The sequence below is a fragment of the Coloeus monedula genome (assembly GCF_965178545.1).
Source record: "Coloeus monedula genome assembly, chromosome: 27".
Taxonomy (NCBI): domain Eukaryota; kingdom Metazoa; phylum Chordata; class Aves; order Passeriformes; family Corvidae; genus Coloeus; species Coloeus monedula.
In genome coordinates, this window is record NC_138807.1 from 2,446,920 (window position 1) to 2,467,809 (window position 20,890).

General features: G+C 46.1%; 1 protein-coding gene across 1 annotated transcript in view; it reads right to left on the reverse strand.

Annotated features, from left to right (window-relative positions):
- Positions 1-1,736: 1,736 nt before the first annotated feature.
- Positions 1,737-20,890, reverse strand: part of AP3D1 (adaptor related protein complex 3 subunit delta 1) — a 41,337-nt gene continuing 22,183 nt past the window's right edge. The window contains exons 10-32 of the mRNA XM_082297749.1: positions 20,148-20,197; positions 19,706-19,754; positions 18,787-18,932; positions 17,899-18,047; positions 17,583-17,813; positions 15,933-16,164; positions 15,395-15,540; positions 15,128-15,269; positions 14,314-14,385; positions 13,489-13,564; positions 12,502-12,701; positions 11,771-11,844; positions 9,291-9,501; positions 8,002-8,064; positions 7,296-7,394; positions 6,406-6,555; positions 6,235-6,282; positions 5,700-5,889; positions 4,564-4,652; positions 3,492-3,577; positions 3,029-3,150; positions 2,221-2,300; positions 1,737-2,074 (exon numbers count right to left, since the gene is read on the reverse strand). Coding sequence (XP_082153875.1) covers positions 1,979-2,074; positions 2,221-2,300; positions 3,029-3,150; positions 3,492-3,577; positions 4,564-4,652; positions 5,700-5,889; positions 6,235-6,282; positions 6,406-6,555; positions 7,296-7,394; positions 8,002-8,064; positions 9,291-9,501; positions 11,771-11,844; positions 12,502-12,701; positions 13,489-13,564; positions 14,314-14,385; positions 15,128-15,269; positions 15,395-15,540; positions 15,933-16,164; positions 17,583-17,813; positions 17,899-18,047; positions 18,787-18,932; positions 19,706-19,754; positions 20,148-20,197 — 2,801 coding nt within the window. The 3' untranslated portion in view covers positions 1,737-1,978. The remainder of the gene's footprint in view (positions 2,075-2,220; positions 2,301-3,028; positions 3,151-3,491; positions 3,578-4,563; positions 4,653-5,699; positions 5,890-6,234; positions 6,283-6,405; positions 6,556-7,295; positions 7,395-8,001; positions 8,065-9,290; positions 9,502-11,770; positions 11,845-12,501; positions 12,702-13,488; positions 13,565-14,313; positions 14,386-15,127; positions 15,270-15,394; positions 15,541-15,932; positions 16,165-17,582; positions 17,814-17,898; positions 18,048-18,786; positions 18,933-19,705; positions 19,755-20,147; positions 20,198-20,890) is intronic.

Sequence of the window (20,890 nt, forward strand, 5' to 3'; positions counted from 1 at the left end):
ACAGTTTTCATCCATGAATTAAAAAACCCAAACACTAATTGAGGAACATTATCCTTTAAGACAATTTTAATATGTTCAGTTTCTAATACACAACTGGCTAACCAAGGGAGGCTGACCAAAACCAAACCCTCCACGTCCTGGCAGCGTGGTCGGACACGGAGCTGGGCCTGGCAAGGAACCCAGAGCACCAGAGCAGAGCCTTTGCCAAAATACCTCCTGTGGGAAGAGTGTAAAGAGCACAAGACACGCGTAAAGTACAGGACATCACCCAAGGGATAAGATCAATGCTTCATCCTGCTCCCTGCGTAGGGGGCCAGTGTTTTAGGAGTGGTGGTGGTGCTGGAGACGTGCAGACCCAGCCAGCTCCTCCCTGGGCACTTTTTTGGAGCAGCCAACTGCTCCTGACTTGTGCCTCAAAGCAAAACCGTTCCATGGAGTTTTGCTTGCTGGGTGTGGAACGTCCAGGAAAGAAATGGAGTGGGGGGAATAAAAAATAAGTTGAAAACAGGGGATGTTGGAGAGGGAAATCCACTGAGCATCTCTGCAGGACACTGGGACATCCCTGTCCCGTTGGTGATTCCACAAGATTCCAACAGTGCAGAATGGGCTTCACTTCCCAGACCCTCCCTTCTTCCCTCTAAAGCAACTGCTACAGTCCCAAATCTGCAGCTCCTCAGCCCCCTCCCCATCCTACACCCTGGGGCAGGGAGAGCAGCTCCTTGCGACCCCTCTCTCCTGCACCCTGGCAGGGAGAGGGGATCCTCATCCCTCCTCCTTCCTGCATCTGGGACAGGGGCTCCTCACCCACTTCCCCTCCTGTACCCTGGCAGGGAGAGGGGCTCCCAGTCCATCCCTCTCTCCTGTACCCCGGCAGGGAGGGCTCTGCCACAGGGACCCAGGGGCACTTGTGCTGCCAAATCTGCTCTCACTGCAAGGGCAGGGCCGAGGGACACTGAGGGGAGACTGAGACAGAATGACCCTGCTGGTTTCAGAGCACAGAGGGAGGACATGTAGCTGCACACAAGGGGCTGCACCCATTGCTGTTTCTCTAACCTGGTAATGGTCAACCTCAGCTGGTGAGCGGAAGGATAAAAAAGCAGGAACAGACCCCTTTGGATTTCCAGTTTCTTGCTACAGCTTAACTGTTCAGGAATGTGAAATTGAAGTGGACTCATAAAACACATCGGCAGAGACAGCTCAAAGGGGAGAGGCCTGACAGACTCCATGTGTGGGGCAGTCAAGGGGAGCACAGACCCAAACAGTAACACTTTCAGCCCATTTCATGCTTCCACACTCAACTCTTCCAGCTGTCACTAAAAGAAGGTTAAGGCTCAAGGCAACTACTATAAACAGAAACTCAAACATCCCAGTTCTCACAGGGCTCCTTTGGATTAGCTCAAGGAGATGGAGGATATTTATATGCTGATCACAATAGATCTTGAGATAATAATAATAATAAATCATATATATATAAAAAAAATCAAAAAAAGAGGCCTTCTGGTCCAGCACCAGCCTCTGCTAGAAATATACATCAACTACAGCAGCCCTGAAGACATATTTCATGGCTAAGGATTAAGTCAACCTTCCCTGGCATAAGCACAAGCAACAAACTGTGCTACTGTTGATAAAGTCCTGCTCAGTCCCCATCCCACGCAGATGAAGGTCATGGGATCATCATGAGCTGCTGAATAAATAGTGCCCGCCCCTCCCTCCCTCCCTCCTCCCCTCCCTCCTCCAGTCATGTCACCAGGATCTCTTTGGGCTAGAAAGGGTTAACACCACAGTTTGTAAAAAGTTCTGAAAATAAAAAGGTAACATACAGCCTTAAAATGTCTAAACTGCAACCAACGGTGGAGTTAACTGAAAGCACGTGCCCCAGGGTAGTACATGCGTACGAGGGAGAAACTTAACACTTGGGTCTGCTCGTCTTTACACGGTGGGTGTGGTTCTTGTCGTTGGAGTATTTTATAAGGAATATTCAGCACTTGGACAATGTCTCTTTCATCTCATCCAACAAGTTGCTAAGCAGGGTAGAATCATTACATTTCCCATCTATGGATACAGAGTTCTCTCCCTTGGAAAGGAAAAAAAAAGAGAAAAATCCATTAGCTCCTCTTCCAAGTGGGGATAAAGTTGTTCCTGGTCAGGGACTGGAAAGAAGTAGAGGAAGGCAGGGAAGGCTCCAGGTTTAGCTTCTCTCAGGGGTTACAATGCTCTCACCTTTTTTACCAGTAGGCAGACGTGATGGCCTTGGATAGAACGGCTGTACATGGATGCACACGAATCAACACGTTCCACAACTGCAGAGAAACAGCAACTTCATTTAATTCAATTCAATTCTAATTCAAGCCTTGCTTCCCGAGAGCAGCCACTGCTCTGCCTGGCCTCGAGGAACAGAGGCTTCTACAGAGGGGAGGAGGAAGCCAGGGTTAAGATGTGCCTGGCTCCTCCTGGCTTCTCTCTGGGACATTTCACAATAATGAGGTGAGTCATTTGTCTCCTAAGCCACAAACGTTCTGTGGCAAAAACACTGCTCAGAACGTAGATTTCTTCCCCAGAAATACTTCCAGTGAGGCAATGTCTAATGCAAACACCAGAGCATGATGAAACAGCCGGTTGTTTTGCTTCAGCCAGTGCTTGTGTTTTAATTAATAAACCCAAACCTGAATAGCTGGGGCTCTCCCTCACTGAAATGAAGCACTGGGGAAGGAGGCTGAAGCCCTGCAGATCAAACCCACCCCTCCAGAGAACAGTTACAGCCTGAACTCCCCACCAGCTGCTCCCACGATACCTGTCACATGCCTCACTGGGCTGCAGGAATTCCACAGGGAAACAAGGAGAATTCATTTTGAAGAACACTGCATGCTTTGAGTGTTGCAAAACTGGAGAAAACTCTCCCAAATGTATTTAATCTGGATATCGGCTGCTCCTGTGATTGCTGAGCCCATGGAGTGTTGTGCTCACCAAGCACAGAAGAGATTTTAGAATATGGAATTCTGCAGAAGGTTCTGCATCAAGGAAGACTCACCTGAAAAATGATGATGAAAACAGATCTTTGCCAGTAGATGTTGAAAAGAAATGCTAATTCCATCTACTTTAATAGAACTCATGTGCAGATCTCCAGACTCTAGGAGCTTGGCAAAAGCATCACTGCAGAACAGGAAGGAAAGCAAATGTTTTATTAGAAATGCAAGTGAAATCTGTCCCATCAGCCCTACGAAGCATGTCAGGGTACAGAGGCTTAAGTGCTACCAAGCTGTAGGAAAATGGGTTTACAGCAAATACGGAAACCACACTCCAGAGTCCACTGCAGCAGCTTGTGCCCTCAACCAGCGCTGCCTCTGCCAGCCCACAGGGCACAGAGCTCCTTCTGCAGCACCACTTGAAATAGGTCACTGGACATATTTGAACATTTACCCCTCACAGAGACACTGCCCAAGCCCTCAGGAGCAGGCAGAGCTCAGCCTGCCAGGGACAGCACAGGCACTCACCTGTAGCAAGGTGTCGTGATCAAGTATGAAGCGCAACTGAAGTGCAATTTGAAATCTAGTTTTTCATGGGTTGAACCTTCATCATTCTGCAACGGGGCAAAGGAGAGGAGGTGAGTGGGAGCCCTGGGGCAGCCAAGAGGAGGAGCCACCCCCACCCACCACACAGGCACCAACGAGGAGCTTGGGGCTCAGTTCCCTCTGAAACAGCCTAGCCAGGCCTGAAGGATCAGTCTGAGAACAATCCTACCACAACATCTGCCCACTCAAAGATTTGGGCAGCTGGGTTGATACGTACACCTCGAACAGGTATGGGACACATACCTGCTCTGCCAGCACTCTACTGAAATCAACTGAGCAGACTGAGTTTAAATTAACACTTGGAGATGTGGTTTTACTGCTTGTTATTTCCTGAGCAAAATAATAAATTAATAGTTCCAAGATTCTTAGGTACAAAGATAGGACTAGCAAGCTATTTTTAAGAAACCCTTAAAATAGAGATAATGGCTGACTCAGGAATAGCCACAACTGTCTCCATTCATTTCCTTCGAGCTGTTCACGCAGCTCTTTCATCAATAACTGTACTGAAACAACATCAGAAACCCACACAGTCTTATCCAGCTCAATACTTGCTAAACAATGCCTTCCACTGACCTCACTCTTGGTCCGGGTTTGCACTCTTAATAACTGCATCCAATTCTTATTTTTGTTTTCCAGCCTTGTACCAGGCTGCAGTGTCCAACCAGTCCCTGGAAAACTGAGATCGGAAGGAGCAGAGCCTGGTTCCATCCCTCCCCTCCCCAGCAGCTCAGTGTGATTTTCTAGCTGACAATGTGGCACACGTTCAGGCTGCCTTGCTCACACACTGCCAGGAATGACAATCTAGGACTTGCTTACGCAGGACTGGGGGCACTCTTTGCACAAGATGTCATGTGAAAATGTTCCTCACAGAATGGGCTGGTGCAGCAGGGATGAAATGATGCCTAAAAAAAGCTCGAGAGCAGAGCTTCCCACCCGAGTCCAGCTCCCTGACGCAGTTCCAAGGGAAGCAGAGGCAGTTGAGAGCTGCACTTACTTTGACTATAAAGGACAGTGTTCCTTTTAACTTCTGAGCCATAACAATACTCTGAAGTGTAAACACAAACTGGGCTTCATTAGAGATTCCTAGTGTGAAGAGAGGAGAGGGAAAAGTCAGGTCACAACATGGTTTTCAGATCTAAGTAATGGTTAGAATAAACTGACGTATGTGCAGACTATTTTTGAACCAAGTTCTTTGAGTTGGAAGAGAGTTCTACACACAATTGCTGTGGTGAGTCAACAGTGTTACAGCACTTGGGTCTCTCAGAAGCAGCAACGGGAGCTGGCATTTGGTGGAGGTTATTGAGCAAGTGCCTGGGCAAAGTGTCACAGTGTCACATATTTAACTATTTGGATAACTGGAAATTATATTATAAACATTTCAGAGTAGCTTTCAGAGCTAATTTGAATTCTAATGTTTCTATGTTTTCCTTTTAATCTACAAGACTGTTAAGAACTGCCTTATACAGATTTAAAACCAAATCAAATACTCCACTGCCCTTCATGGGGGATTGAAATGCACCCTGAGGCCACTGCAGCCCTCTGTGAGCTGTTTCAGGGTTCAAATTAACTCCTTGGTGAAGTGAAATTCAGGAAAGTTCACTGATCTGGCTGTACTACTGTGCTCTGTACAAAACCATTGTCCTTCATTTCTGTGCTTAATACTTCTGGAGGGCTCAGCTCCCCTCCTTACACATCCTTATCACAAACCTTCACTGCATAAGGCCTCTGCCACTCAAACGGCGGGACAAGAGCTCCAGAATAAATCCAGAGTGAATTCTAACTCTTCACAAACCTATCACCTTGTTTCATTTTAAATCTCACAGCAAACATATAATGAATTTTGGATTCCTGTAGTCAGTCAAAGGTGTGCCAGCCTGCAGGCACCTGGAAAAGGAACTCAGACATTTGGACTCCCAGCCCTAGATTAAAGCTTTGCTCTTGCTGTGCAGAACCACCTGCATTACAGCAATACTGGGAGAAGGCTTATCTTCTCCAAGGAACTGTGGGAAAGCCCAGGAACACCCAAAGATGTTTTTCTGGAAAACAGCAAGAAGTTCAAGCAGCTCTTCCCACAGGAGGGCAGTGCAGGGCCAGCCACACTCCGAGAGCCCTGTGCAAAGCTGTGCATACCAGGGGGGAGCTGGAAGGGCACAGGTATCCCATCGTGTACTGATGATCCTTCCGGTCGGAGCATTTTAGTGTTGAGAGAGTCCAGGACATTCAGTTCCATGCTCTTAAGGAAGCTAGTGCTTTTGTTCTCAAAGATAACAGACACAGTAACTTGGCTGTCATTCTGGAGGTTTCCTTGAATATCATAGGTCTGCAAATGAAGGGAAAAATGTCACAGGAAAGAGTCAGAAACTTCAAGGAACAGAACACAGCATGGGGATAAAACCAGGTTCAAAAGGGAGGTAATTTGGTGTAGCTAGAGGATTATGAAAACACATTGATGATCAGCTAAGGACTGGGAAAATATCAACTTAGAAATTAAAGTGGGACACCCAAAGGAAAGGAAATGGAGCTTGGTTACAGTTCTACCCCCTGGGATTTAAACAGTTCCTCAGTTATGTGATGGCTACGTAAAGTCACTACACCATCCCCAGGGTACCCCCTCTCTTAGGGAACACAGAGAGACAACATTTGGAACAGAACACCCCAAACTCACCATTTTAATGTACGGGTTTTCAGCAAGGAGGCGATAACTGGACATGGGCTGAAAAACAAGCGAGAAATCCCAGTCACACTAGAACTGATGGCTCTGAAAAGGGCCATCACTGTCCTCCCTCCCAACCAGTTGAGCTCTGCCTTATCCCCAGGCCTGGGCACAGCTACTCACCGGTAGTGGCTCATCCTCTAGTGTCCCATTCTGCACTGACTCTGGGGGCTCCTCCTCGCCATGATGGCTCTTCTTTTTGGATTTCTTTTTATCCTTTGATTTCTCTTCTTTCTCTTTCTTGTGCTTTTTCTTCTTATGCTTGGAGGATTTCTACCAAGAAGAACAAGAAACTACAACAAACCCTTAAAGAAACCCTCGATTTCTAGCCATGATCCCTTTACCACACTTCCAACTCCAGACTCTCGCTCTCTGCACTTCCTGGACTGAGCAAAGTTTCCCTTTACTGCAGAACCCAAACCAGAACTACCATTCCTTAAATCCCAAAAGTAATTGCGTGTGGAGTCCCAGTAAACCCTGCTCTGCACCAGCTGCCAATACCTTATCCCAAAGCAGCCTGGGAACAGCACAAGGCTGAATCTCTTCAGCTGTTTGGAAGCTCAGCTTTAACTGGGACCTGTCCTTGGCTCAGGAACAACCCAACCTCTCACCACGAGGTGTTTATAGCTCCTCAAGGATGCAACATTTGCAGGTGGCCCTGCACTGAACAGATGCTGTTGGTAATTGCTGTGTGCTGCTTTTTAAGGAATTTGAGGCAGCAGGAGCATAGGGCTGAAGGGTGACAGCAACTTCATAGAACCAGAGAATTGTGAAGGTTGGAAAAGATCTTTAAGATCATCAGGTCCAACCATCCGCCCAGCACCACCACATCCACCTCAAAACCATGTCCTCAAGTGCCACATCCACAGGTTTTTTTTAACACTTCCAGAGACAGTGACTTCACCACTGCCCTGGGCAGCCTGTTCCAAAGCCTGACAATCTTTTCCAGTGTTTTCATCTAAACCTCTCCTGGTGCAACTTGAGGCAATTTCCTCTTAATTTAACCCACTTACCTTTCCTTCATCTTCCTCCTCCTCATCTTGCTCTTCCCTTTCTTCTGTTTTTACCTCTTGAGGTTCAGCCACCACAGCAGTGCCCATTCCAGGCTCACTCTGAGGAGATGAGCAGGATGATTATGATACTGATGGAAAGCAGCTGGAACAACCCAATCCCACAGCAAAAACTCAACAGTGACAACTCCTCACAACTGTTATTCCAGAAACAACACCAGGCTAACATGGTATCAAGGCTTTCATTTTATGCCTCCGAAACCCAGCAAATACAATCACCTGAGGACACGATTCAAAAGATTTCCTCCAAGGAATCCATCCCCTTACATTCCTTGTCTCTTCCTCTTGAATTTCCCATCAAAATTCATGAGAATTTTTCTTTCACACTCTGTCTCTCATGTCTATTAATGCTGCTAGAGTCTATCTCATACTGGGAAATAAAACCATACAACTGTGTTATATTATACCCATCAATAACAAAATCAACCAAGCCTGGAGCTGCATCTGTATTTCTATTTCTATTCCTTGATCTGCACAGAATGAGCCTCAAGTTCTTCCACTACAGTTTCTATGAACTGGGCAGACACAATATTCCTGCTCCCCAGCAGGAAGTTGAAGAGATGAAGCTGATGTTCCCCCTCTGTGCTGCAGCATGACACAGCACTCCTGCACAGCTTGCAGGCAATAAATACCCAGAGAAGTTTCCTACCTGTGGCTGGGGAGTGGGAGCAGCTGGTGGAGCAGTGGAGAGCCAGAAATCCAAGTCTTCTCCCTGAATTTTAGGAGAAAAAAACCACCATTATCATTGGCTTCATATCTTTCTTAAAAATCAAATAAAAACCCCAACCCCTCCCAACAACAACAACAAAAGAAAACCAAAACATAAAGACCCCAGGGCTGGAACATCTGTCCTGTGAGGAAAGACTGGGAGAGCTGGGGGTGCTCACCTGGAGAGGAGAAGGCTCCAGGGAGAGCTCCGAGCCCCTTGCAGGGCCTAAAGGGGCTCCAGGAGAGCTGCAGAGGGACTGGGGCCAAGGCCTGGAGGGCCAGGAGCCAGGGAATGGCTTCCCAGTGCCAGAGGGCAGGGCTGGATGGGATCTTGGGCAGGAATTGTTCCCTGGCAGGGTGGGCAGGCCCTGGCACAGGGTGCCCAGAGCAGCTGGGGCTGCCCCTGGATCCCTGGCAGTGCCCAAGGCCAGGCTGGACACTGGGGCTTGGAGCAGCCTGGGACAGTGGGAGGTGTCCCTGCCCATGGCAGGGGTGGCACTGGATGGGCTTTGAGGTCCCTTTCAAGCCAAACCATTCTGGGATTCTGTGACTCTACAACAATTAAATCAAAACCTTAAGTTCCCATGGCAATGCAGCACTCCAGAATGCTCCTCATGCACAGATGCTGTGACACATTTAGGAGCAAACACACCAAGAAGCTTCACTTTAGTCTTTAAGCACTTCCAAAGCTGGGCCCAGCTGCCAGCAGCTGCCCAGCACCCCCACACCAGGGTATCCCAGGCATTCCAAGGGGTGCAGTGCAGAGGGAAGGTGCAGCTCTGCAGGGGGGTTAACAGGAGGACACTTCAAATCCTGAGAGTAACTGACAGCTACTGGCAGGGTTTATAACTGAAAGGTTCTGAAGTACATGGGAGAAAGGATGCACAACAAATGACACTCACAACATGAGTTCCAGATATTTTGCTAAGGAGTTCCCCACTTGGAGAACAGACAAAATATCAGCGAATTCAGCTTCCATGTGAGCTCTGGCAGATCTGCTGTGTAGGCTGCAGTAAGCTGAATTCTGCTAACTTATGAGGGTAAGTAAATGTTATTTTTATTAACAGAAATCTTTAAATACCTGCTGCTACAGTTGTAAAAATTTAAGGAAGTAAAGGTTGAATGCATTCAGCTGTTTGAACTGTCAAATGTGACTGTTCCTAAGCAACAAACTGAACTCAGCAATAAATAACAGCAGTAGCTAAAATAACACAAGTCTTGGAGAATTACCTTTTTTCCTTCTTCTTCCTCCTCCTGTACCACCTTTTTCTCTTTCTCTTTCTTCTTTCCTTTATCTCTCTCTTTTTCTTTATGTTTCTTTTCCTTCTTTTTGGGTTTCTTGCTCTTCTTCTCTACTAGGGGAACTTCTGAGTCTGGTGACTTCAGGGTCTCAACATTCCTGTGTCTCTGCACTGGCAGCTTCTCGCTGTCTGCTAAGGGTCTTGAAAAGAAGGAGCCCATTACTCCCTGCAAACAGCCTCCCTCAGCCAGATGATCTGTCCAAGACAAGGTGTGCTTTGTTTTTAGGGAGCTGGGCCCCCAAACCTGAAATCAACTCTGTACCTGGAATTTATTTATGCAACTGCAGATATTGCCCTTGTGGGTCAGGAGTCAGAGGAAACAATTGGAAGGTGACTGAGAGCCAAGGTCTTGCTGTTTAACCCTTAGAGGTGCCAGCTAGAGGCTTGCAGGCTGAGTAACACCCCCAGAAGAACAGCTCCATGTAGGGTTATGCTGTGTTTCCATGGAATCCCTCTCCAAGGAAAAGCAAGGATGTGGAACAGCATTTCCAACAGAGTGGAAATTCGAGCAGTGGAATGCCAGCATGGCTTCAACGGCCCTTGAAGGGTGTGGGGTTTGCTGCTCTTGATGAACAGGTCGCTCCAACTGGGAATTATTCTAAGTAATTTTTATTTTGGAAGTTTACACTATGAATTTCTACTCTACTATCACATTTTAGAAGTTAAATGTAACTTCAGACACCTGCTTCCAGAAAGCACCAATAGCAGTTCATATTTACACTGTATCCTAAGTCTACTACTTGGAGAAAAAGAACCACCACAAAAATTTCTCTCATTCTTGTCAAACATTTTCAAAAATCAGCAAGAATTTCACCAACTGCATCTTTTTCTATTTCTTAGCTTTTATTTAATGTTAATTTTCACGTTTGCACCTGAAACACCAGTTCAGGAAGATTTCTAATGGCCTCAACTGCCTCAGTGTTTTTGCTTATATCGCATTAAGAACCAGAACCAATTAATTTTTCACTTTCAGACACACTGATGGAAGATTGAACAGCAAACAGGCCTCATCTTTTACTATTTCAGATACACCTGTACAGGAACAGCATTGGTGCTGAAAGCCAGTGACAAAACAGACTCACAGAAACACAAGGGTCACTGATGTCAACAGTTCCACCACCCTTCAAGGACTTACACTGTCCAAAATCATCCAACCTGACAAAGGTCAACACTGAGGAGATATTCTTACCTGGAAGGCTTCCCTGAAACCAGACTGCGTGTGAGCGTGACAGACAGAGCAGTGCAAGCACAGAAGGAAAGAGAGAGGACACAGACATGAGAAACCATGACAGGAGAGCACAGCACTCATGGCACAGGGGAGGGAATGGATGGAACAATCCAACAGTCCTGGATGCCTCCTGGAGCACCTAGGACCTGCTCTGCTGGGTGTGCCTAATGCTGGTGAGGATCACCATGCAAATCCAGGGGCTACAGTCAGAAATTAATTTCCTTTTACATATTTCTCCCTGCAGACTTTGACTGGCTCATGAAAAATGGAAGTTTTTCAGAAAAATTGTTTTATTCACTTTTAAAAAGTGCTATAACACTTTTTCACAAGGTACTGAGGGGCCAAAGCCCTATAAATTTGGAACTACAAAGAAAGGCACAAACTCTCAAGTATCAGAGGAAGGCAGAGATCCTACACACAGCCACATGGGCCTGCACAGTTTTCCAAACTTTACAGGAGGCATCCCTGGACCATAAATCAGCAATTATTCTTTAGCATGGTGATTTCGTAAAACAGCAACTAAAAAAAAAAATCCAAACCAATCTCCATGTGCAATACTGAACAGCCCAGTGCTCATGGTCATGTGGATGCAGGGGCTCGAGGTGCTGGCACTGGAACAGCCCCAGCAGCTGGGTGGGGACCAGCCTGGTCACAGGTGGGACGTGCAGCTCACTCAGTCATGTCAGAACAACACTTTACAACAGTGGGACCACACTGAAGGGCCACAGGGCAATGGGGTGGGACAGCCTGGGTGTTACTGGTCAGTGATCACAGCACAGGCTTGCCATGAACACAGAGGTTCTGAGGGGGACAGATGGACACAGGTCACACTCAGTGCCAACGCAGGTCATGGCAGACACAGTGGGACACCCGAACCTCAGAGTAACCCACACTGATCCAGGGACACTGCCTGTGCTTCCAGACTCCCTCAGTCACACCACATCTAATGACTCCCCTGCCCTTCCCAAATCTCTCCCATACTCAGGGGTTGAGATTTCATCATCCAAGCTGCAGAGGGAGCCCAAGCTGGATGAGTACCTGAGGTTTCAGCCAAGCCATGGGGAGAGACTTCAGCCTTTTCCCCTTATGGTCTGTAGTGCCTTTGCCTGCTCAGTCCCAGCCCTGCCCTCAGGCATTCCTGTTACGACCCCAGTGAACTCACACACAGAACTGCCACTTACTTATCCAGATCTATGTCAAGTGCCTTATAGGGATCATTGGGATCTTTATCATCTTCATCACTGGGCAAAGCATTCTGCAGGACAGATAAAGAGACATCCACTGAGGAAGCAAACCACTGGCAATTTTCAAACTCAAGCTTAACACCACCCAAATTAAATTTTTTTGAGCCTGTGAGGCCTGGACCAGGCCAGCTGCAGTCAGGCACAGTAAGTTACAGGAACAATGCACTTCAATGCAGCATCCAGTTACAAGATTAATTTAGAACAGAAACCCCTTCTTCATAAACTGCAGGATTTGAATTGCTGCTGTTCAGTTTTGATTAAAGGAAATTTTAGAAACAAATGCAGATGACATCATTAGCATCTGCAATTAATTATCATCAGCTGCAAAGCTGCTGACTAGACAGCAAGTTACTGTCAAAGTGAAGCAGCAGAGCATAATAAATGCTATTTGGACAGTGTTACTTTTACAGCAGAGATGAACATTGTTTCATTGGTTTTGATTTTTTTTAATAGCTTCAGTGGCAATTTTTGTCTTTTTGTGGGAAAAAAAGACAGTAATTTCTTTCCCTGCAAAGAACAGCCTGGGATCATCTGAGTCACTTGTGAAACAGCTCTGCAAGGCACCACAGCTCTGGAACTGCCACACTACGGACTGGCTGCAGTTGTGGGGGCAAAAATCTCTCAAGAGCTGCACGCATAAATCCCAGACCCCAAGCACAGGAACTGACCTCTGGCATCTCCTCCGTGATGATGTCGACGTGGTGAGCTGGAGCAATGTCCTCCTCACTCTCTGTGTGCAGGGAGTTGTGGCGATGGTGCTTCCCTCTCTTCTCCTTTTTCTGTTTTTTCTTCTTCTTGTCTTTCTCCAGTTTCTGTTTATGCCTTCGCTCTTCTTCCAGTTTCACGTACTGGTCTGACATGGGCATTCCTGTGGGGAAAGCCAAGCTGCTTTCAGGTACAGGGCACTTGGACTGAGCACTGAAACACCATGTCAGGAAGGAGCCTTGCTTTCAGCTTCCCAAGCCAGCCAGATCCACAGCTCCCTGTGCTTCCACATCACCTCACACACAGCCCCTCAAGCAACAGCTTTGCTGTCCACTCCATCTCTCCAGAAACAGGACAGAGCTCAATCCTGCTCCCTGATTCTTGGCTGCATTAACTGCATCACAAGGAACATCCAAACAATGAGATTTTAAGGAGAATTGGTGACATTGCTGCTGTACTGACAACTTCAGGAAAAAACCTTAAATATGTGTCCTTAGAACTCACCCCTTGCAATGTAAGGCACTTTATCAACAGCTTCTCAGTGCTGTATCCAACCACACCTTAGATACACAACTACCTTTTGATAATTGAAACAAGATACTCAAATAGTATCTCTACCATTAGATTCTATTTAATGTCTACTGATCACCTCCATCAGACCCCCAAGATATTTTGAAGGTGACTGTTGCCACACAGAACAGCAGTTACTCTACACATTACAGACCTAGCTGCACAATATTCCTAATCACAGAATTATTTCTGATATTATCTTGAAAGGAACTCAGAGTACAAAGTAGTATTTTCAAACATTAATTAAGGAGATATATTTAAGACTCTAATGAAAGCGTGTTCCTTGCCCTTCAAAACCTCAGGTGGAATTCCTAAGAAGGAATTATGGCTTTTGCTTAACTGAATTTCTTTAATTATTTTTGAAGATTAGCTGTGTTTACCTGGAACTTTTAATGGGACAGAAAGGTCGATCTGGACCACAGGAATATGTTCCACCCCTGGAGTGTCTTGGTATCGCTGGGAAAAGAAAGATTTGTTATGTTCTGAGCACCACCAGCACAAATGTCTGTAAATAGACACATTACAAACCATCAAGCAGTTCAATACCTTAAGTGAACATTATACAGGATAGGAATGGAACAGTGTGTTACTAATCCTGTGAGGTAGCAGTGTGTGTTTTAAAGCCAGTTGATAACTATTATAAAGGGCCCTACTCTTAGCTACAGTTTTTTAACCCCACTACTGCCCTGAAGAATTACTGCAGCCCTCTGAAGAATTTTTGGTTTGTGTTTCATTGCTGATAACTTGCCCCTTCAGAAGATAAAGTTGGAGATTGGAGGTGAGGAACATGGGGCAGTCCTTCAGATACAGAGGGAATAAAGGAAGTGCTTTCCCTGAAAAAGGTGTTCAGAAACCACAGCAACTTTTTGATCCACAAAACACAGTGTGTGCTCCAGAGTCACCCAGCTCTGCAGGGCTCTGAGCAAAGTGCCTGGGGATGTGAATGTTGCCATCACCCAGGGCTGGGACAAACTGCACAGACTCACAGGCTGCTCTGGGGGTATCAGGTCACTCAGGAGATTCTCAACACAAACAGGAGTTATAAGAACAGTTGTAGGCAGCCACTCCAGCCCACACACATTATAAAGTAGTCAGAACTGCAGGGGAAATACCAGAATGGCCCAGAGGAGGCTGAAGCTCTGACACTCAGGGAGCCTTCACACAGTGAGAGCAGAGGTCAGTGAGACACTGCAATTCAGACTCACCTTCTGAGGGGAAGGAGAGCTTTTAATATAAAATGGGTTGTTTGCCTGTTCTTGTTTCCGGGCTTCTCGACGCTAAAAGCAAAACAGGATTTGCAGTTACAATGTTTGTTTGTAAGCAAAGAGATAAAAGACACCAAAGTGCAAAACAAAATCTCCCTGCATTTTTGGAACAATACATAACTACTGTGAAAAGACTAGAGCAGAGCAGCTTGTGTGTGACAAAGCAGTTCCGAGTTACCAGACATACCGGGAGAGAACTGCAAGTACCATTAGTAATTCCCAGCCCTGAAGTGTCCAAGGCCAGGTTGGATGGGGCTTGGAGCAGCCTGGGACAGTGGAAGGTGTCCCTGCCCATGGCAGGGGGTGGAATGAGATGAGCTTTAAGGTCCCTTCCAACCCAAGCTATTGTACATGATACTGTAATATTCCTTAGAACACTTTGCTTTTTCATTACAGACTGGAGATAATAACTTCCCAGAGATCACTTTGATAGCAATTGGAACACTTCTGTTTTCATTTCTGCAGAGGGAGGAAGAAGTGAAGATTCGTGTTAACACCAAGTTCTCTCTGTGAAACCAAAGAGGTCAGAGGCAGGAAAGATGGGATCACTGCTGAGAACAGTCATGTTACAGCCATTCACAGGAGCTGCTGAAGTCCACGAGCATCAGCTCACATCAATGATCAGCTTCCCTGAGCTATGGAGAGCAGAAAGGCTCCCTGGCTACGTGAAGAATCCACAACAGCCCCCACTGCTTCAGCACCACTTAGATTACTACTGAATTATGTAGGGAAAAGCATTTTAGCGTTCACTCACTCTGGCCAGTTCCTCCTCATCTATTTCTGGCTGTCTGTGTCTGGAATGCCTTTGTTCCTCCTCATGAAATATTGTTTTGGGCTTTTCATCTTCAGACTCACTGTCTGATGGAGGTTCATTGATCCAGGCATCGAGGTCCAGGCTGGGAAGAATTGCAGCAAACAAACAGCTTGACTCAGTACCCCTGAGTATTTCAGTATCTCATCATATACTTTGCTTTATTATTTAAAGTTTAAATAAGGGTTTGGGAGAGAGAAGGAACTTTACCCCTCAGGAACAGGGACTTTCTTCTGTGCTTTAGGAGCCACAGGGTTCAGCTCACCAGCAAACAGGGCTATCACTTCCTCAGCTACAGGAACTTCTTTTACTTGTAGCTTCTGAATGTATTTTATTAGCTGCAAGATGCAAGAAGCCTAAAAACAAATGCAGAAGTAGTTTCAGAGTAATATTTAACAAGCTGAACCAAACAAATCAACTGAAGTCAGCAGAAGGTAAGTGTTTTACTCCATTAAGGGAATTAAGAGAAGCAGCATAAACTGCAGATTTGGAGCAAACGTAAGAAGTCCATATTAAGCCTCTCTTTCAGCTGGGTCATTTTTGTGCCCTTATGTGCCTGAATGATTTTTAAATTAAATTGTTTTGAGTGAAGATCTTGCTGGCAGCCTTCAGAGATGGCATCAAACTGCAGTAAGATCTGGGCCTTGTCACTGATAACAGCTTATAGAAAACATGCATGACCACACAGAACCACAGACCTGCTCCAAGACTTCCCATGATAAATCCCAAAGTCATTTTGTTCTCTTACCCTCTCCTGAACCTCCAGATCTGCACTCTGCACAAACTGAGGCAGGCGCTCGATCATCAGCTGTGTAATTTCCTGAGCTGCTTCCTTTTCCCCAGCCTGCTCCTTCTGCTGCAGGATGGATGCGTAGAGCTTCACCATGTTCTGCACGTAAACAGCCTGGATGTGGCCTGGCAGGGTTGTAACTTTAGGCCTCAACATTGCTTCTAGGGTTTGGTTTGCTTCCTCGAGGTGTCTGTAAGGACAGAGTGCACAGATGAAAGGCAGCAAAAATAAAATCCAGCTTAATACACAAAGGAATACAGATCACAGCACTTTGTTTTAACAAATCTCATGTTCTTACTCAAAATTGTCTGCTCACAACTAAATGGAAGATGCACAAAAAAGTTACTGAACTAAACTAAAAGCTAAAGTTGTTTCTAAGTAAAAATGTGATCATGCTGGAAAAGAGGAGCATATTCTCTTACTTCTTCATCTGCAGCTTTCTTTGTACAACTTTTTAAAGAAAATGAAGATCTGAGCTGTACCAGCATTTCCTCAATATCACACCTAGAGTGTGACTTGAAACTGGAGCCAGTGCTCAGAGTGGCAGTTATAAGGGGACACCAAACCAGCTGGAGTAAGAGGAAACTACAGTACCACACCTGTCCAATCTACCAGAATAAAAGCTGGGGAACAGCTGTATCTGCACAAACAAGACACAGAAACATCTGTCAAAGCTAAAAAACTGTGTTGGTACAAGAACATTAAAAACTGTGCTACTGTGGGTACCAAAAAACTTTCAGCAAAAAGATGACAGCTTTTAATTCCAGGAAGATGGGGCTCCGCAAAAACCTTTTAACAAGGGCAAAATAGGGAGAAGAGAAAGAACTAATTCAAACATGGTGATTGAACATGTTCCTGATAATATAAATGGGGGTGGACCTTAGTGATTAAGGAGTTCCTTCAACATCTTAAGATCTAATAGCTTATACCTACAAGATCAGAAGAGTCCAAAGCTGTTGGAGAGTGTCCAAAGGAGGGACACAGAGCTGGGGAAGGTCTGAGGAGCAGCTGAGGGCACTTGGCTCGTTCAGCTGCAGCAGAGGAGACTGAGGGGAGGCTCCTGGGGGCTGCAGCTCCTCCCGAGGGGAGGCGGAGGGGCAGGGGCTGAGCTCTGCTCTGGGACAGGAGCCCAGGGAACGGCTGGAGCTGGGTCAGGGCTGGGCATGGAGCTCAGGGAAAGGTTCTTTCCCCCGAGGCTGCTGGGCACTGCCCAGGCTCCCCAGGGAATGGGCCCGGCCCCGAGGCTGCCAGAGCTGCAGGAGCGTTTGGACAGCGCTCTCAGGGATGCCCAGGCTGGGGTTGTTGGGGTGTCTGTGCAGGGCCAGGAGTTAAAACTCGATGATCCCTGAGGGTCCCTTCTGACTCAGAATATTCTGGGATACTATGATTCACTACTATGGCTTCCTGCATGAGTGGGCAAGGCTGGTGAGACAGGAAAAATGACCAGAGAGTTAAAAATGTCTTGGCTAGAAAGAGCTGATGAGTTGATGGTGTGAGGGAGCAAGAGAAAAACAATCACTTTGGTGGCATTAACCACCCTTCTCTCAAAAATACACTTCAGTCTCTGCCCAAAAGCTGCCGCTCACAGCACACCAGGCTCTTACTTACTCGGAGAACTCCCCACAGATCCAGGCAGCAGCATAGAGCACCTCACAGATGCCGTTCCTCTGGGTGTTGCTGGCGATGAGGTGGGCGTTGTCCAGCAGCATGGCCATCTGGGACACCGCGAACTTCCGGATGGCTTTCACTCTGATGGCCACATCCAACATCTGGGCTGCGATCAGGTGCCCGTGCCTCGTGCCCTCCAGCCGGGTCAGCTCCACCAGGATGCTTATGTACCTACAGAAAGGGATGGATGGGTATCGGAGGACAATCCTGCATTGCCTCTGTGATGAGCTCCAAGCTGGCAGCTGAAAGCACTGACCATTCAAAGTTTGTGATGTACTGATAGTTGGACTGGCTGCAGATGTCTATGATTTTGGTCAGCAGCTCATCTCGGTACGTCGTCCCTTCGGCTTTATCCACGTGAATCATCAGTTTCTTCACAATCTCCATCAAGTTCTTCTTGGAGACCTGTTAAAGAGGTGGTGAAGGGTCCAGTCACTTTCCTATACAGTTCCAGTCAAGCAGCTGCTGGCTCTTTGCTGGACCCATATCATGTTAACAAGAAACCAGAACCACCCCTGTAGGCCCCAATCCAAAAATGAACCTGTTTAATACTATTCAATGTTCTTGTTAAAGAGCCAGCACAAGTATACAAGGTGCTTAAGAAAAGACTGGATGTGGCACTTAGTGCCATGGCCTGGCTGACAAGTGGTGTTAGGTCATAGGCTGGGATTTGATCATCTCAAAGGTTTTTTCCAACCCAGTTGATTCTGTGAAGACCTCAGCTGTGGGAGAGCTGAGGATCAGTATTACTATCAGCAGTACAAAAATCCAAGAGAAAGTGAATTTTCTACTGCTAGATTAGAAAGTTTAAGAGTTCAAAACATTTCTGCTTATAAAGGAAACAATTTAGGAGTCATTAACATCCAGTGGAATGGATTTCAAAATGGGTGATTTCCAACAGGGCCTGAACTGAGAAACTCCTCCCAGTCTGAATCAGATTTTTTAAAGCCCTCATGCTGAGCCACATATTTTACTTGTCCTAAGTGCCAGAAAAGATATGGGAATTGTTATCAAAAGTCTGCTGTGGAGTTCTTATCAAAAGTCTCTGCTCTGCTTTCTGGCAGAGACAGTTGCACGTTTTCCTTAAACATCACCTACCTAAAGGGTCAGGGGATCTGGAGAGGAAATAAATGTAGGAACATACCATGCCATAGAGGAGATCTAAAGCTCTGAGTCGGATGGACTCATCTTTGTCATCCAAACATTGGAGAATGAGATCCTTGTGAGACTGAACTGACTTAGGGTGTGTTTTCAGGATTTTGGACATAGCCAGCAGTCCCAGGTACTTCACTGTGAAAGACAAAATAAAACTTCTTTCCAAATATAGAAACACTGCTTTGTGCTGAGCATGAAATCTTAAAGCTGGTTTCAGTAGAAGCACTTGGTATTGAAACACTTGAATAAAAATCTGTGATGAAGAAAAGCATTTTTGAGAAGGATGCAACAGAGACTACGGTCTTTAATTTCATAATCCCATAGAAAGGCAAGCAATTACATATATAACCCTCATCAGGCTCTTCCTGCACCTCAAGCTTTATCATTGATTCAAAAATATGTATTTGATAAATAGAAACGCTGGGATCTGAGAACAGGCATCCTGAGGTAAACACAGCTTTAAAAGCATTGAGGATTGGTGTGTAACAGTCCTGTTCTCAAGGGGAAAAATTGAGAAGGAAGGAAAAAAGAGCTGCACAAAAGAAAAATTTCCCAGTATTCTTTGTAGTGACTAAAGTAAGTCAACACTCTTGCATTTTACTACTATGCTCACGCTGCTGAAAATAGCTATCACTGCTTTCCAAGCAGCCAGTCTATAAAAAGGGAAATCCCAGAGCATGGAAAGAACTGGTTTAGATTTACAAGACCACAAACAGCAGTAATAATTGCTGTCATTTGTTTTAAAAAATATTATTATAAAGAAGTGCTTGCCATCAAAAATTATTTCCATATTAACCCCCCAGCAATTGTTTACAGCACACCAGATACTGCAATCCCTCTGAGGCTGCTGCAGCATCTCCCCAGTGCTTGGGAGCCAACAGCTTCATGAAGACAAGTACCATACTTACAGTTCTGGTCAGAATCTTCTATCAATATCCTCAACTTCTGAACACAAAGCTGGAAAAAAAGACCACACCATGTTTATTACAGGTCTTAATTAAAGTAAGTCCTCATGAAGTTTACTCAATACACAAGGAAGTATCTGACCAAGACTTGAGGTCTCCAGGTGAGAGGGTTTTGTTGCATTAACAGATTTCCAAACAAAAGGAACCTCTGTGTGACTGTCTTGATAGCAGGGAATGAATAAAAGTTGGGAAAACTCTCAAACTCTACATTTTAGAGTGAAATAAGTAGGAGAATTTCTATAGGAAATGCTTCAGTCTGCAGGATTGCACAAGAAGAGCACTTCAGTAGCTGTAACTTCTGGCAGAGGAACACAATCCCATTTTCCCTGGCCCTTGGGATCCCACAGCAGAGCAGAACAAGCAACCCCCAAGCCCAGGGTCGCACCTGGATGCTGGCGCTGTGGTTGGGCATCCCCGAGGACAGAGAGATCAGAACTGAAACACAGAAGCACAAATTCCAGTCAGTATTTCTGTGCTGTGAGTGACTGCAACACCACCTGACAGTGCACGCCTAGCTCAGCTCTCAGGGAAAGGTGCCAGATTATTGTTTGTCTGTTTGCTTGGATTTTTGGGGGTCTGAAGGGAGGAGAGAAGGTTGTGACATAAACTTATAGTTTCATATACCGTCACAGTAATAATAAGAGGGCCAGAAAAATGAGTGTAACAGCTGGAACAGCCAGGTCAAAGCTGCTCTTCTTTGCTCTCACTAAGGTTTATTTCACTGACATCAGGTAGCAGTCAGGGCTGTAAATACATTAGCAGCTACTGTACAGCTGAATTTTTAATTGTGCACTTTCCTAATGCAATGGGATGCAGCAACAGAGCCCAGAGTTCAATGTGATTAGATTGGAGCTTTAATCAAGCCAGCCACTGTTGATTATATGGGACATTTGAAAGCTCTGGCAGCACACAGCCCCACTGCAGAAAAGGTGGGCTCACCCTGGTAACTGCTGCTGGCACAGCACAGCCAAGCCAAGCCCAGCTGTGCCTGAGCAGGTGCCACGTGCTGCCCTCTGTCCCTGCAGGGAAGCTGTGCTGGACACTGTCACCTCCAGAGCTGGCAGGTGCCAGGTGCTCCTCTGGTGTTTCAGGGCTCATTTGCTGGCTCTGAGTCTGACATCACCAGCC